We start from the raw sequence: 12,488 nt of genomic DNA, 5'->3' as shown, positions 1-12,488 counted from the left end.
CTATCTACGTAGTAGATTACGTACCAATTGTGATTGAAAATACTCTGTTGCGACTTGAACGGAGGAGCACCAAGCAGACTCTTGCAGAACGAATACATCGAGCATCAGAGTCAGCAGTTCCATTGCACGTTTTCTCAGCACCCAGTTGTCACGAGGGCCGTATTGAAAGGAATCCTCTATCGCTTCGAAGATTGATCCAATGTAAGGAGAAAAGTCGTCACCAAGCCCAGTCAAAGACCCTTTTTCATGCGCGTCTCGAGCTAGCTGGCACGCTGACTGGAGCAATAGAAACAAAGGTGAAAAGGTAGCAAACATCGTGCTACCGTCTATCTTCGCAACAACGTCAGCCAAGAGACTGTTGAAGAATGGACGTATCCGGGTGGCATGAGCAAGAATGGTGCTGGGACCTGGTACAGATACTCCATCAAAATCTACGGGGTGAAGCAAAGCACAGAGACATCTCGTGGCTGCTTCGCCGATTGCATTTGTCTCCTTCGTGAACACAGCAGCTACCGCTTCAAACCGCTGCTCAGCACTGTTCCCGGTATCAGGAAGCGATACGGTGGGGCACGGTAGGACGTACAAGGCAACGGCTGACACCAATATCACACATGCATCCGTTGTCTTTGCGTGTCTGTCGCGAAGACGAAGACATGTGTAAGATAAAACCCGTGGTAGGATTTTTGCTGACTGGATTGGATGGCATCTACAGAGCGCTGCTACGAGAAGAACCAGCATTCGTCGAGTAGAAGAGCGACCGGGTTTCTTCACAAAGCACTGTCGGTATATAAGTACCAAATATTTAGCAAACACGGCCTACCTTGTTTTTCTCAATCAAAGCATACACCTCCTTCACCATGGAAGGGTCTAGTTCTGGCAACGATCCACTGCCCAGACAAAACATTAGGATGGTTTACACACAGATTTCAGCGTCAAAGTCGTACATGAGCGTCGCGAAAGCTTGTTGTTGAGTGTCTCGGTCTTCCAATTGGCCAATTAAGACATTCAGATTGGATATCTCTTGATCTTGTCGCTCCTTGGTCTTGCGATCCTGCTTCTGTTTCTTGATCGAATCTTTAGGACTCAAACTCCTGTTTGTCGACCTAATACCTATGGGGTGTTCTGATGCACGACGGCGAAAGTTTGTTTCCATCATCGTTGGCAACTCAATATGACAGCTTTTCTTTTGTGCCCAGAAACAGCGAGCTCACAGGGTATTTACGGCTTCCCAATATGAAGTGCGAAGTAGACGTGTTATTTGGGGGTTGTTGCCGTCACTAGACACCCTCAATGATCGAAGTCGTGGTTAGTTCTCCGTAGAATGCGCTGATTTGAGAGAGCGTGTCCATATCGGACAAGTCGTCCGTGCAGATGCTGGAGAAGTCGCTACGCTGGGACCACCACAACGGCGAGTTCATGTCGTGATCGCTCCAAGCACCTGAGTCGTCGGACTTCTCTCCCCACGATGTCTCCTGCATACCACTGTCAAAGGAGTTGACGTTCTCTTCCAAGTGAAAATCCTCACAAACGTCGAAGGTTCGATCGGGTAGGACGCTCGGTGCGATGGTGACTTCCCACGCTTGTGCTTGAGGATCTGAAATACTCAATCGAACCTCCAGTGGCTTCAGTTCGGCGTCGTAGGCGATGTTGGGCATCGCGAAATCCATTTCAGCACTATTACAGCCCTCTATCTGTGCAATTTTGTGCGGGTCTCCGCGAACGAAGCAGTCGTGACGATAGATGGTGAAGCCCCCGTGATAATCCTCCAGGTACTTGAAGTTCATTGCCTCCAGCGTCATATGAACCGAGCAGACCCGCAGGCTAAGTAGTTGAGCGAGCTTTTCTTCTCCTGTATGCACCACGATGAACTGGGTCCCATCTTCAAGCCAGGCGAGCGTGTCTAGCTCGAGCTCATTGTCCAGGAGGCAGTGAAGCCTCTCAAAGAGGTTTCTCCAGCTCCAGCTCTCTTCAAACATGTCGAGTCCTGCTGAAAAAGATTAACGCCAACTTACTTCACGACCTGCTTTCTGAAGAACTATAACGCATTGTCTTACCGCCGTGTGGAAGCTTCACGTGCTTCAAGCTCCGTCCTTCCACGTCACTTTCGTCTGCCACACAGCACAATGCGTCAGTTGGCCGGCGCCGAGCTCACATGCACCGCAACTAGACGCACCGCTCGCTGCACGTGCTCGACGCCCCATATTCAGCTTTTCAGAATGAATGCGCACTTCAACTTCAACTTTGCAGCCAAGATATTAAATACAATTCAAACGTGAATCGAGAAGGCAAAATGCAATTCAAATTGCACTTCAACTATGGGTGCCCGCATTGGTGTCTCATTCTTCAATTTGCCTCGAGCTGCACACGTCAAAGGCAAAGAAGAAAAAGAAACAGAAATGTGACGTCAGCATGAATTTCGCCGCCTCGTTGGAGCGCACGGGCAGCAAGTTCTTCGACCTGTTCGATACCGACCCCGCTCAAGCACGAGAAGAGATGCATAGGAAGCGGCAGGAAGCTCGCGAGCGGCATGGAGATGAGTACGTCCGAGGTTTACTGATGTCCAATTACCACGATAACTTTGAAGGCAAACCGACAATTTGACTTCCGCTTGATATCAAAGAGAAAGCTAAACTGGCAGCTAATGGTGTTGTCGCTGCTGAGCGAATGCACGCCAAAAGCTTCGGAGAGATCTACTACCGACTGTACACAGACGGCCTTCGTGACTGCCGACTTCATCTTACACGCATGGCACCGCTCTTTCGACGCGTTTCTCGTAGATCAGGAGTTTCTAGCTAGGAAGATGAAGTTGATAATTCGGAAGAACTTATCTTCGTGCCGAGCTATAGCGGTAGATTCAGGAGTCAACAACTCAGTGGTGGATGTGAACGATCATCCTGAGGTTGCTGAGTGGGCAGCTTCAGCAGAGAACCACAAAACTCGAAATGGCTATTCAAGCAAAGCAAACGGTATCTATTGAAGTGTTTCCAGCCGCACACACGATTGATTTCTCGCAGCTCAAGCCCCGTGGGCACTATACCGCGTCAAAATCACTTCAACGATACTCATAGCGATGATGTGGGTCGAAACCGTCGAATTGGGATTGCTGGAGGTAAACGAGACGAAGCCCTGCGCGAATTGTTGCGTGCAGTTGTGTCGGTGCAGTGTCTACACACTTCGGAGAGTTTGAGTGGCGTTTGGCGTTGAACAAGTAAACTCGTTGATCTCAAGTCTTGTTGCTGACGGTGAGCTCGAACTGATTCACTTTCTGCCCGTCAACTTGCCACGCTTGTGATCATAACGAACACAGCGACCTCGATGTTGAGCTAACTTGGCCCAGAGAGGGGGACACTTTTGCTAGAGCAAATAACCCAGAAGGGTGTGGGTGTGCGGATCAATACCGGCCATTCTTAACGGGAAGATGCAATGGCAGGACCCACCACACCAACGCCTAGACCCGCGTCGTTCGCTTTGCTTGGTTTGCCCTTCGTGTGGAGCTTCTTCATCCTCACTCGGCTGGTGTACGACCAAGTTGTCCAAGACGACACGAAGCCTGCTCGACGAGTTCCAAGTGCTGTCGATGTCGCATTTGCACTGTTCGGCAACAATGAAGTCGCCACAGAGATCGCTCGTCGAATGGAAGCACTTGACTCTGACGGCACGGAGCGTGAGAACAAGGAGTTTGTACGCACCGTGATGGGATCCAATTCGCCCCAAACCTTATAGCACTACGTCAACTCATGGACGAGGAATTCGATGATAACGATGATGACAGCAAGCCGAGAAGTGCAGCAACTGAAAATGCAAGCATCATTGCACTGTGGCTCCAAGCACTTCGAGCACTGTCGAGACCGTCTCCTAATGACGCCAGCACAATTCACTCAAGTCCGTGGCAGTGCCGCTAAATGAACACGCAGATTGCAACTTCAATACGACTCTGCGCTTTACGCTAAACCAAGTTACACACGTACTGCATTGAACGAGTATCCAGACGGGATGGTGGATCCGTATTCGCTCTTCTGGGAGATGTACGAGATGGCTCTGCGAATGAGAAATATCGCTGCCGACGTGTTGCACTGTGGAGGATTCTTTGATAATTTCGCATCGACAATGAAGACACTTGAAGGCATATCTGTCCGCCAGGCGAGCAATCAGCAACAGGTCTGATAAGATGGCCAAATGTTTTGAGCACGTATCTTAGTACAGCTCGAAAACATACTGAACCGATGCAAAACTCTATACTGTAGCCTTTGGATATAACGATGCGTCGCACGACGCCTTAAGCAACAGGTCTGATAAGATGGCCAAATGTTTTGAGCACGTATCTTAGTACAGCTCGAAAACATACTGAACCGATGCAAAACTCTATACTGTAGCCTTTGGATATAACGATGCGTCGCACGACGCACTCACCGCAGGTCAATTGGTGTTTATGAGATCGGGTCATGGAGTTGGGACCTCTTGGCAGTGGAGCGACCCGGTTTGCCGAGTGGTATCCGAAACTCTATTACATCTGTCGTGAGGATTTGGCCAAACGGGGCGCGCTGGTCTCCGACGTACTGCCCGTCGGCTGATCCAGGATATGTGTTGCACTGCGTAGTCGGCGACCCTCTTGTGGTATTTATCGTCGTGAACGAGGTGATGCATGCTGGTCCAGTGCTCAGCAGCTACGAGTTCATCACGCCCATCGACAAACGCCTGAGTGATGCAGAATTTGAACAACAATTACCGCAGGTGCGAGCTCCTCTTTGGGCACGTTAATCGTATCTGGGTAGCGACAAGCACACCAGATACAATGCTGGAAGTGAGTTTTAATGGGATCTTACACCGCACCTTCAAGGTCCAAGAGAAAAATATTGGTAAGATGGAATGAAGGCTCCAGCGTCTGCATATTTGCACTAATTCAGCGGAGCCCTACACTATTTGCCATAACTCAAGTTTACCGTGGACTACTTACGGTGAACCATCTAAGGAAAGCGTCGTTATTGCCTCGTAGCGTGTGTTGCATGACAACAGGATCTATCCAAAGCTTTGTTGGTTTCACACATGATCAAGTCCGTCAGACCACTTTCCACCTGTACCTGTTGGATCCATCGGGTCGATACCACCGTCGTCACGCTTACGCCTTTTATTGCTATGTCCCTGGGAGGTTGTTAAACTTGCACTGTTCTGGTTTGCCGCTGGTCGTTTGTTGGAAGTTTGCGATGAGTTGCTGCTGTCATTACTCACTTTTGCATCTTCCTTCGCATTCGTGGTTGTATTTAGCGAATTCCCACAACTTTTTAGGATGCTGTCGAGTTTTGCTTTCGCCTCAATAGCTTGAGCTGACATAAAGAGCTAAACTTCAGGTTTCAACAACATGTCAAGAACAAACACTTCTTCTCACCCAAAGACACACGTCTTGCAACTGGCCGTGTCCATGTTGTCTCGTTCGTCTTTCGATTCCAGTAGTAAGCTTCCCCGCTCGCAGCATCAGGGACTTCTTCCCAGCCACTATTTTAACATCAACCAACACGCCATCAGCCCCAAGCTCAAAAATAATAATAAAAAATGTAACATCATACTCAGCCAAGTCTTCCGCCGACTTGGCCTTAGAAGTCTCCACTTTCTTCCTCACCACTGACCCAGGCCGCTCCCACACCGTCTCGTTCGTCGTCTAAAACAACAAAACCTCGATTCAATCAGTCTTAACACCCTCATAACCGCTCAGGGACGGTGACACCCACCTCGTTCCAATAGTACGAGTCTCCTGATACTGGATCCACTACCTCCTGCCATCCTGGAGGCGAAGTATTAAATTGTTCCGTCGTTTTCGACTCCAATCGGTAGCTCTCCATCTTTTGCTCAATCTGGTGTTCATTCTGGAGCTCATGCGCGCGTCTTGATGCCACTGCATGCAGCGTATTGTCTCTCACTCGAGGGTCAAACTTGTCGGCCGCTGATGGTTCTGGCTGTGCACCAAGAACGCGACGCTGGGCCACTGAGGACGTGGCATTTGCAGTCTGTTTCTGTCGGAGCTGCTGCTGCTGCGATAATTCGCGTTGGCTGGGGCCGCTTCCAGTCGAATGGAGGTACTTGAGAGCTTCAGCTCGAGCTTTTTGGGCTGCTAGCTCCTTCTTGAGCCTATCGGCAGCTACAGCAGACTTCGGCGGCATTCGTAGTGTGAATTGGCCATTAAAGTGTCAGAAGCTCTTTAAATGTATATCTAAATTTACGAGCAATTGAGTTGAAGTTGCATGGCCCTACTGAATACCGTTGCTCGGATGAAAATAATCATCGCGATGTTTTCGTTGGTTATAGTTATTTTGAGGCCCGGGGATGCTGTAGAATCGCTCCATTCTCCTTCCGAGACCTCGGACTTGAGTGCAGACTGCGTGACCTGCTGAAACACTCGCTTTATCCAACGTGGGCGACCTTTTATCAACCAGAACAATGCTGAGAAGGTGACGTTGACTGTTGATCAGGACCCCGCCGTTAGCTGACAGAATGACATTTTTCACAGTCCAGACCGTCATGGACCGTGCCCCGATCAAAACAGTGACCAGCGTCAGGAAATTCGTCCGACAGCGTTACCCGCACCGCTTTCTGGTGCTGAGGTAAGGAAATAAATCGCTGAAGGCAATTAATGGCCGACTCACCTCAACACTGTTATGTTGTAGGCTACCCAAGCATTGCTAAAAGCAAAAATCCGAGAAATCCAATCCAGCCCGGTGCTTACGCCCAAACAAAAAGCCGAGTCTGTGCAGAACCTCATGATGAAGGACTGGAACGATGCCAAATCGAAGTTGGGTGCAGTCAAAACGGAATGCAACGCAGAAGTTGAGCGCAAACGAGTTTCATTCCACGTACGTTTTGCAGTGCAAATAATATGGAAACGGGTGTACGCCATCTAACAGTGACGGATGTGGTTCTTGTAGGATGAAGCAAAGACGATATTGGGTTGCAGTCATTACCAGTACGTCATTGTAGAGCACTACATTGAATTACTGAGAAGCTAAATGACTGAGTTACTTTTCTAATTCTTATCAGACGGAAATGTAAGCTGCTCGGCAAATGCTGTGGGAAATGGTACTCGTGTCGGTTTTGCCATGGTGAGCTTACCATAAATTTTCAAAATAACGTTTCTTACCTCAACACTAACTCCTTTCTCAAAGACGACAACGAAGACCACGCCTTTGATCGATATGCTACCGAGTCGGTTTCGTGCTTGAAGTGTGATACAGTTCAACCGATCAGCAAGACTTGCATGAACGAGGACTGCAAGTGCGAGTTTGGACGCTACTACTGCGAGGTGTGCAGATTCATCGATGACGACCACAACAAAGACATTTACCATTGTGACAAATGCAAAATCTGCCGCATCGGCAAAGGTCTCGACATCGACTACTTCCACTGTGATCGCTGTAACGCCTGCATGAGCATCACTTTGAAAAAGCACAAGTGCGTGGAGCGATCGCTCGAGTCGGACTGTCCGATTTGCCACGCCTACATGTTCACTTCGACGACGCCAGTCATGTTCCTTCCATGTGGACACTGTATGCACGTGTCGTGCTACGAAGAGTACACACTGGTAAGCAAACACATTGCATTCTACTGTGTAGATATAAACGTTAACGTTGAACTGTCAGACAAACTACATCTGCCCACTGTGCTCGAAGTCGCTCGGAGACATGGAGCTGTACTTTGCCAGCATCGATGAGCTTCTCGAGCGTGAGCGTATGCCTACCGAATATCAGGACTGCAAGTCGTTAATCTACTGCAGCGACTGCGAGCGTAAGTCCACCACAAAGTTTCACTTCATCTATCACAAGGTACGGAAGCTGTCGTTGCCTCATGAACATCGTTTCTAGGAACTCACATATTTGTTTGCCAGTGCCAATACGAAGACTGCATGTCGTACAACACGAAGCTGCTGCGGCAGTTCAAAGATTCAGACAATCAAGTTGCATGTGGTCCAGTCAGTCAGACTCACACACTCTAGCAGCACTCAAACCTGCTAGACAAAGCGTTTAATAAACGCATAACTTGCCTAGTAAATCCACCTAGAAACTATCAACTTCTCTATTATCGACTGTAGTAATATGGTTATGGTATGAACGACCCAGTTCTTGAGGAGTTTGACGAACGGAGTAGTCGTCGTCCTCTACACACATAGGGTCATTGGAGGTTATTCTCGCGCCCGAGGGGGTGACACAACGTGCCTCGGTTCTTCAACGCAGCGAGACACTTCTCAGCGCCCCAAGCATTGAAGATCCTTGCATGCGTGCCCTGTTAAAACCCACAGCGCAACATCAAAGTGGCGACGCAGCCCATCCAGTGTCAGAATTATTCGAAATGTCAAGTGGTTCGGGAATGAACTGCGGTTTGGAGCTCCTCTCGTCCAGTCTTTCATTATAGATAGTTCATTGGACAAAATATGTAAAACCTTTTGACCAATAGGGATGTGCAGTACATGTATCCACTTCAACATCTAAGATGTCTACAGACTACGAGTGCTGGTTCTTGTAGCACCAGAGCACGAACTCACCGACTTTGGAGCGTCTGATCGATTCATACCGACTGCGGAAGACTGGATTTTGTATGGAGTCTGTTGATATGTACGGGGTGACGAATCTATTAAGCTCTATGTAATAGGCCGTCAGTTTCAAAGTGAGGAGGCGGGCGCGCCACGCGTCCTCCTCGCCATTAACATCCCTCGGCAATGTGTTTACTTATTAAGTTTCCTTAAGAAGTAGGATGTTTGAACCTTTTCTATTGGCTACATATTTGACCAATTAAGGTGCATTCTAACACTCCCACTAAAAGTTCAAGCACATCCTCCTTTTTTTTTCACTTCTGTGGTCTCATATGACTCGCCTTATCCTTAATCCAATTGCGACTTGTCCAGCAGAAATACCATACGACCTTTCGTACTTTTGGGCTACTTCTGGTTTTCCTAATAGTGAACACACTCTTTCCTATCCTGTTTTGATCACATATGATCTACTTTATCCTAAATCAAGTTGCGACCTTTTGGAGATATCATGTGACTTTTCGTTGTCGCAACTTTCACACATCCGGTGATCCAAAATAGGTGGCTCCTAAATGTTGCGACACCTGAAATTTGTGACGTTCCATTACACATACCTATTCCCTTATTTTCAGAATTTGTGACCCAACCAATTTTCCTTTTCCGATTTCCCGATGGTTTCTGCCTCTAAATTGCACCTCTACCTTTTTTGTCTTTGCTGGAACCAATTTCCTTCAATCCCATTCACTCTTCAAATTTGCGGTTCAGCATTCACGGTTCGACCTTAGCGCCTATGGCCGCTATTAAACCCTCCGGGGGGGCTATGACAGTCAAGCAAAACGTCCAGGCTTCGGTCTGTGATACCACCACTTCCAGAGACTGGGGAGCGCATCGGCATGAGTTCCAATTAAGCACGGCTGGGCTTGCCCCTCCCTTCCTAGATGCGGTCAACGGTGGCTCTTACTTGATTTCAGCACGTTATCGTGTTCTGTCGTAGTCTAGTCCATAACCCATTGACATGTGAACGTCTGAGAGTTAAACCAATATCATAACGTTACGTCTTATTGTTTTTTGCTTTAACCCGCATAAGTCTTTTCCTTGGTGCACTTCAACTTAAGAGTATCTTTCGCCCTTCAACTTGAGAAGTATCTTTGAACTTCAACTTGCGCCGGGCGCTTGGATATTGCACATGGTGGCTCTTCAACTTCACTGTATCTTGTGATACACGGTGCCAGAAAGTCCAAATTGTACACACCTATTGTGGTAAGGGGAGGCATAGGTTCTTTACCCCCATGAGACTTCTGAGTTTCTCAAATTGAGTTTGAGGCAGTGCCTTTGTGAGGGAATCTGCAATCATATCATTTGTGTTGCAGTATGAAACTACTATTCTTCCCTTATCATGAATCTCTCGAGCATACAGTCCTTTGATATCAATGTGTTTTGTCGATGTATGATTTGCTGGGTCTTTTATAATACTAATTGCCCCCTTATTATCACACCAACACATGATCGGCTGTGTTTGCTTAAATCCCAATTCCTCTAATAGTACCCATAACCATTCGCTTTCTTTAATACCTTCACTCGCGGCTATTAATTCAGCCTGCGCTGTATGGAGGCTAACAGTACTTTGTCTTGAACTTTTCCAAGTAATACACGCGTCTGCCATAATACTCACATACCCAGTTACTGACTTTCGGTTCTCATTAGCATTCGCGAAGCTCGCGTCTGTGTACAGCTCATATATCACTTCCTTACTTTTCCCGTCAAATACGAGTCCGTACGTCGACGTCCCTTTCAGATACTTTAGTACTCTCTGGGCTGCCTTATAATGGCTCTTATTATAGCATGACAGGAATTTACTTAATTCTCTGATAGCATTTGCTATATCTGGGCGTGTACCACGTACAAGGTACATCAGTGAGCCCACTAAACCTCTGTAATCGAATGGTTGTGCTGAGATTTCATCTGGACTTAATTTTTCCTCTTTCTCAAGTACTATACTCTTTGCCTGTGGTGTTGGTTCTATGTTACAGTCAGTCATATCGAACTTTTGTAGTAAGGGAAGTGGTCAATTCGAGGCCGGTTTTGCAGGTGCAATTTTCGGAAAGGCACTGCTTCGGACTCGAGCCTCGGAAGTCATAACTTTTGACAGTTTTGGAAACCTCCGGAATCCCTCTTTTTTTAAGGTGGTGATTGGCACATAATATGACAGTGCTGGTCGTTGTATTGTTACTTAAAGAAACCACTGAAATGTGGCGGGAGGTTCAATTAAAGCCCGGTATTAGACTGTTCTTGAGTATGTTCATTGGTACACCAGCATCAGGGCTAGGTCTACTAGAGCGGTGACTTTCGGTCGTACTTAAGGCATTATCATAGGCTACTAGGTTTGAGAGGTGATGCTATTTTGGAAAGGACTGCATTTCCAGAAGCACGCAGACACAGACAGCGCTCGAAATGTCGAGCGGGGCGCCGGCTCTGCTCGAGTCCCCAGAGCTCCGCTGCCACCCGGAGAACCTCGTACGGCTGCTCATGCGTCATGGCTAGCGACTCTTACCTTTTGCTGAAGCCAAGACCTCCTGTGTGATGTAAAACTGCCCGGCAGGGTGGGGGTAACGCTGCCGGATTGACAGACGCACATATTTAACCAATTTGGTACGGCAATCTTTAGGTTCCACATACTTATGAGGTCGTACCGACAGTTGCTCTGTCTAAACTACTGTAGAACCTACAATATCACTACCAGTGTCAACGCTTGGCGACATCGAGGTCGTCTTCTTGCAAGGCTTAGCCCTTGAACTACTCGTGCTCGCGTGTTTGCGACCTTTAGCTCCCGATCTGGCGGTGAACGCTTCAATTTCCTGTAAGACCTCATGTGTCAAGAGACGTCCGCCGACGGAAACGCGCTTGCGCTTCTGACCGCGGGCTTTGCTCGGTGGAGTTGGCATTGTGAGAATTTCGTCTTCGACAAGCGCCTTCATATGCAGCCATGTGGCAAGCAGGACGTGGCGAGGTGCCCCATTTCGTGTGAAATTGCTCAAACGGGCGCCCATTTTAACTAAAGACAAGGGAAACAGTCCACAAGCTTTGAACCCTGCCTTAACATTTCGATCGATCCGAGCCCCTCGCCAGGCCATGCTAGCCACTTGAATCGCATCGTCTTTGCTAATGTTGTAGTATCCGTTCTCGTCTTCCTCCACGAGCTCCCCAAGCAGAGTTTGTATCTTGCTCTTCAGTGTAGCGAATACGGCTACGTCTAATGGCTGCAGAAGGTGCGTGGCGTTCGGGGGCAGGAAAACCAGCATTACGTTCAGACACTCTGCTGCAGCAAGCACCTCTTCCGAGTAGTGAGATCCGCATCCATCCAAAATCAGCACAAGTGGACGTGCAATGGAATCAGGCACTGCGCTTGCAAAGAACTTCAACCATCGCTCAAAAAGGGTGGTATTCATAAAGCCCGAGGCTGAAGTCGTGACCACAGCGCCTTTTGCCTCGCAATTTTCCAGCAATCCAGGTGAAACGGTCTTTCCAGGCAAAACAAAAGCCGGTGGTATTACAAAGCCAGCAGCACTTCCACACGCAACAATTGTGAGGTGAAAATTAGCTGTAGGCTCTGTACTCCAAACGTTACTCGATCCACGAACAGCGACTACTTTCTTGCTCTTGAGTTGCTTCTGAAAAGCTGTTTCGTCCATATTAAAGACCCTCGAGCTGTCCAGTTTCAGCTCAATGATAAGCTTTGCCAGGGTGTTGAAAAGCGTAGTTAGGTCACCATGAACAACAAAGTTACGCTTTGTAGCAAGCGACTGGGCGGATCGCACGGTCAGCGCTGGATAGCGCTTTTTAAAGCCCTTGTACCAACCGTGGCCCACACGTTCGCCACAGCCCAGCAGGCCCACTTCCTGCGCTTTCGTATGATCACGGCGCGCTCGACTGGGTGGCCAATGAGCTGTCGTCCTAACCACCCAGTCGTAATAGATGGTTC

The 12,488-nt window shown here is 48.2% G+C and overlaps 4 protein-coding genes across 4 annotated transcripts; 1 reads left to right on the top strand and 3 right to left on the bottom strand.

The window, feature by feature from the left end:
- Positions 1 to 738, bottom strand: PITG_02649 (uncharacterized protein; the record flags this gene model as incomplete). Its single annotated transcript, XM_002907510.1, has 1 exon — positions 1 to 738. One exon carries the CDS (start codon positions 736 to 738, stop codon positions 1 to 3), a length of 738 nt encoding a protein of 245 aa, XP_002907556.1.
- Positions 739 to 1,277: 539 nt separating this feature from the next.
- PITG_02648 (uncharacterized protein) lies at positions 1,278 to 2,529 on the bottom strand (the record flags this gene model as incomplete). The annotated part of the gene is made up of 3 exons (XM_002907509.1): positions 1,278 to 1,984; positions 2,055 to 2,108; positions 2,439 to 2,529. The coding sequence occupies 3 exons, from the start codon at positions 2,527 to 2,529 to the stop codon at positions 1,278 to 1,280; spliced, it is 852 nt and encodes a 283-aa protein (XP_002907555.1).
- A 3,145-nt stretch (positions 2,530 to 5,674) lies between these two features.
- On the bottom strand, positions 5,675 to 6,152 carry PITG_02647 (uncharacterized protein; the record flags this gene model as incomplete). The annotated part of the gene is made up of 2 exons (XM_002907508.1): positions 5,675 to 5,683; positions 5,724 to 6,152. The coding sequence occupies 2 exons, from the start codon at positions 6,150 to 6,152 to the stop codon at positions 5,675 to 5,677; spliced, it is 438 nt and encodes a 145-aa protein (XP_002907554.1).
- A 203-nt stretch (positions 6,153 to 6,355) lies between these two features.
- PITG_02646 (uncharacterized protein) lies at positions 6,356 to 7,978 on the top strand (the record flags this gene model as incomplete). Its single annotated transcript, XM_002907507.1, has 8 exons — positions 6,356 to 6,440; positions 6,500 to 6,593; positions 6,657 to 6,842; positions 6,915 to 6,952; positions 7,027 to 7,088; positions 7,152 to 7,567; positions 7,626 to 7,808; positions 7,871 to 7,978. The coding sequence occupies 8 exons, from the start codon at positions 6,430 to 6,432 to the stop codon at positions 7,976 to 7,978; spliced, it is 1,098 nt and encodes a 365-aa protein (XP_002907553.1).
- Between the last annotated feature and the right edge of the window lie 4,510 nt (positions 7,979 to 12,488).

The sequence above is a fragment of the Phytophthora infestans genome, genomic scaffold, assembly GCF_000142945.1.
Source record: "Phytophthora infestans T30-4 supercont1.3 genomic scaffold, whole genome shotgun sequence".
Classification (NCBI taxonomy): Eukaryota; Oomycota; class Peronosporomycetes; order Peronosporales; family Peronosporaceae; genus Phytophthora; species Phytophthora infestans.
Note: the sequence above shows the minus strand (reverse complement) of the source record. Positions and strands in the feature narration are given on the sequence as shown.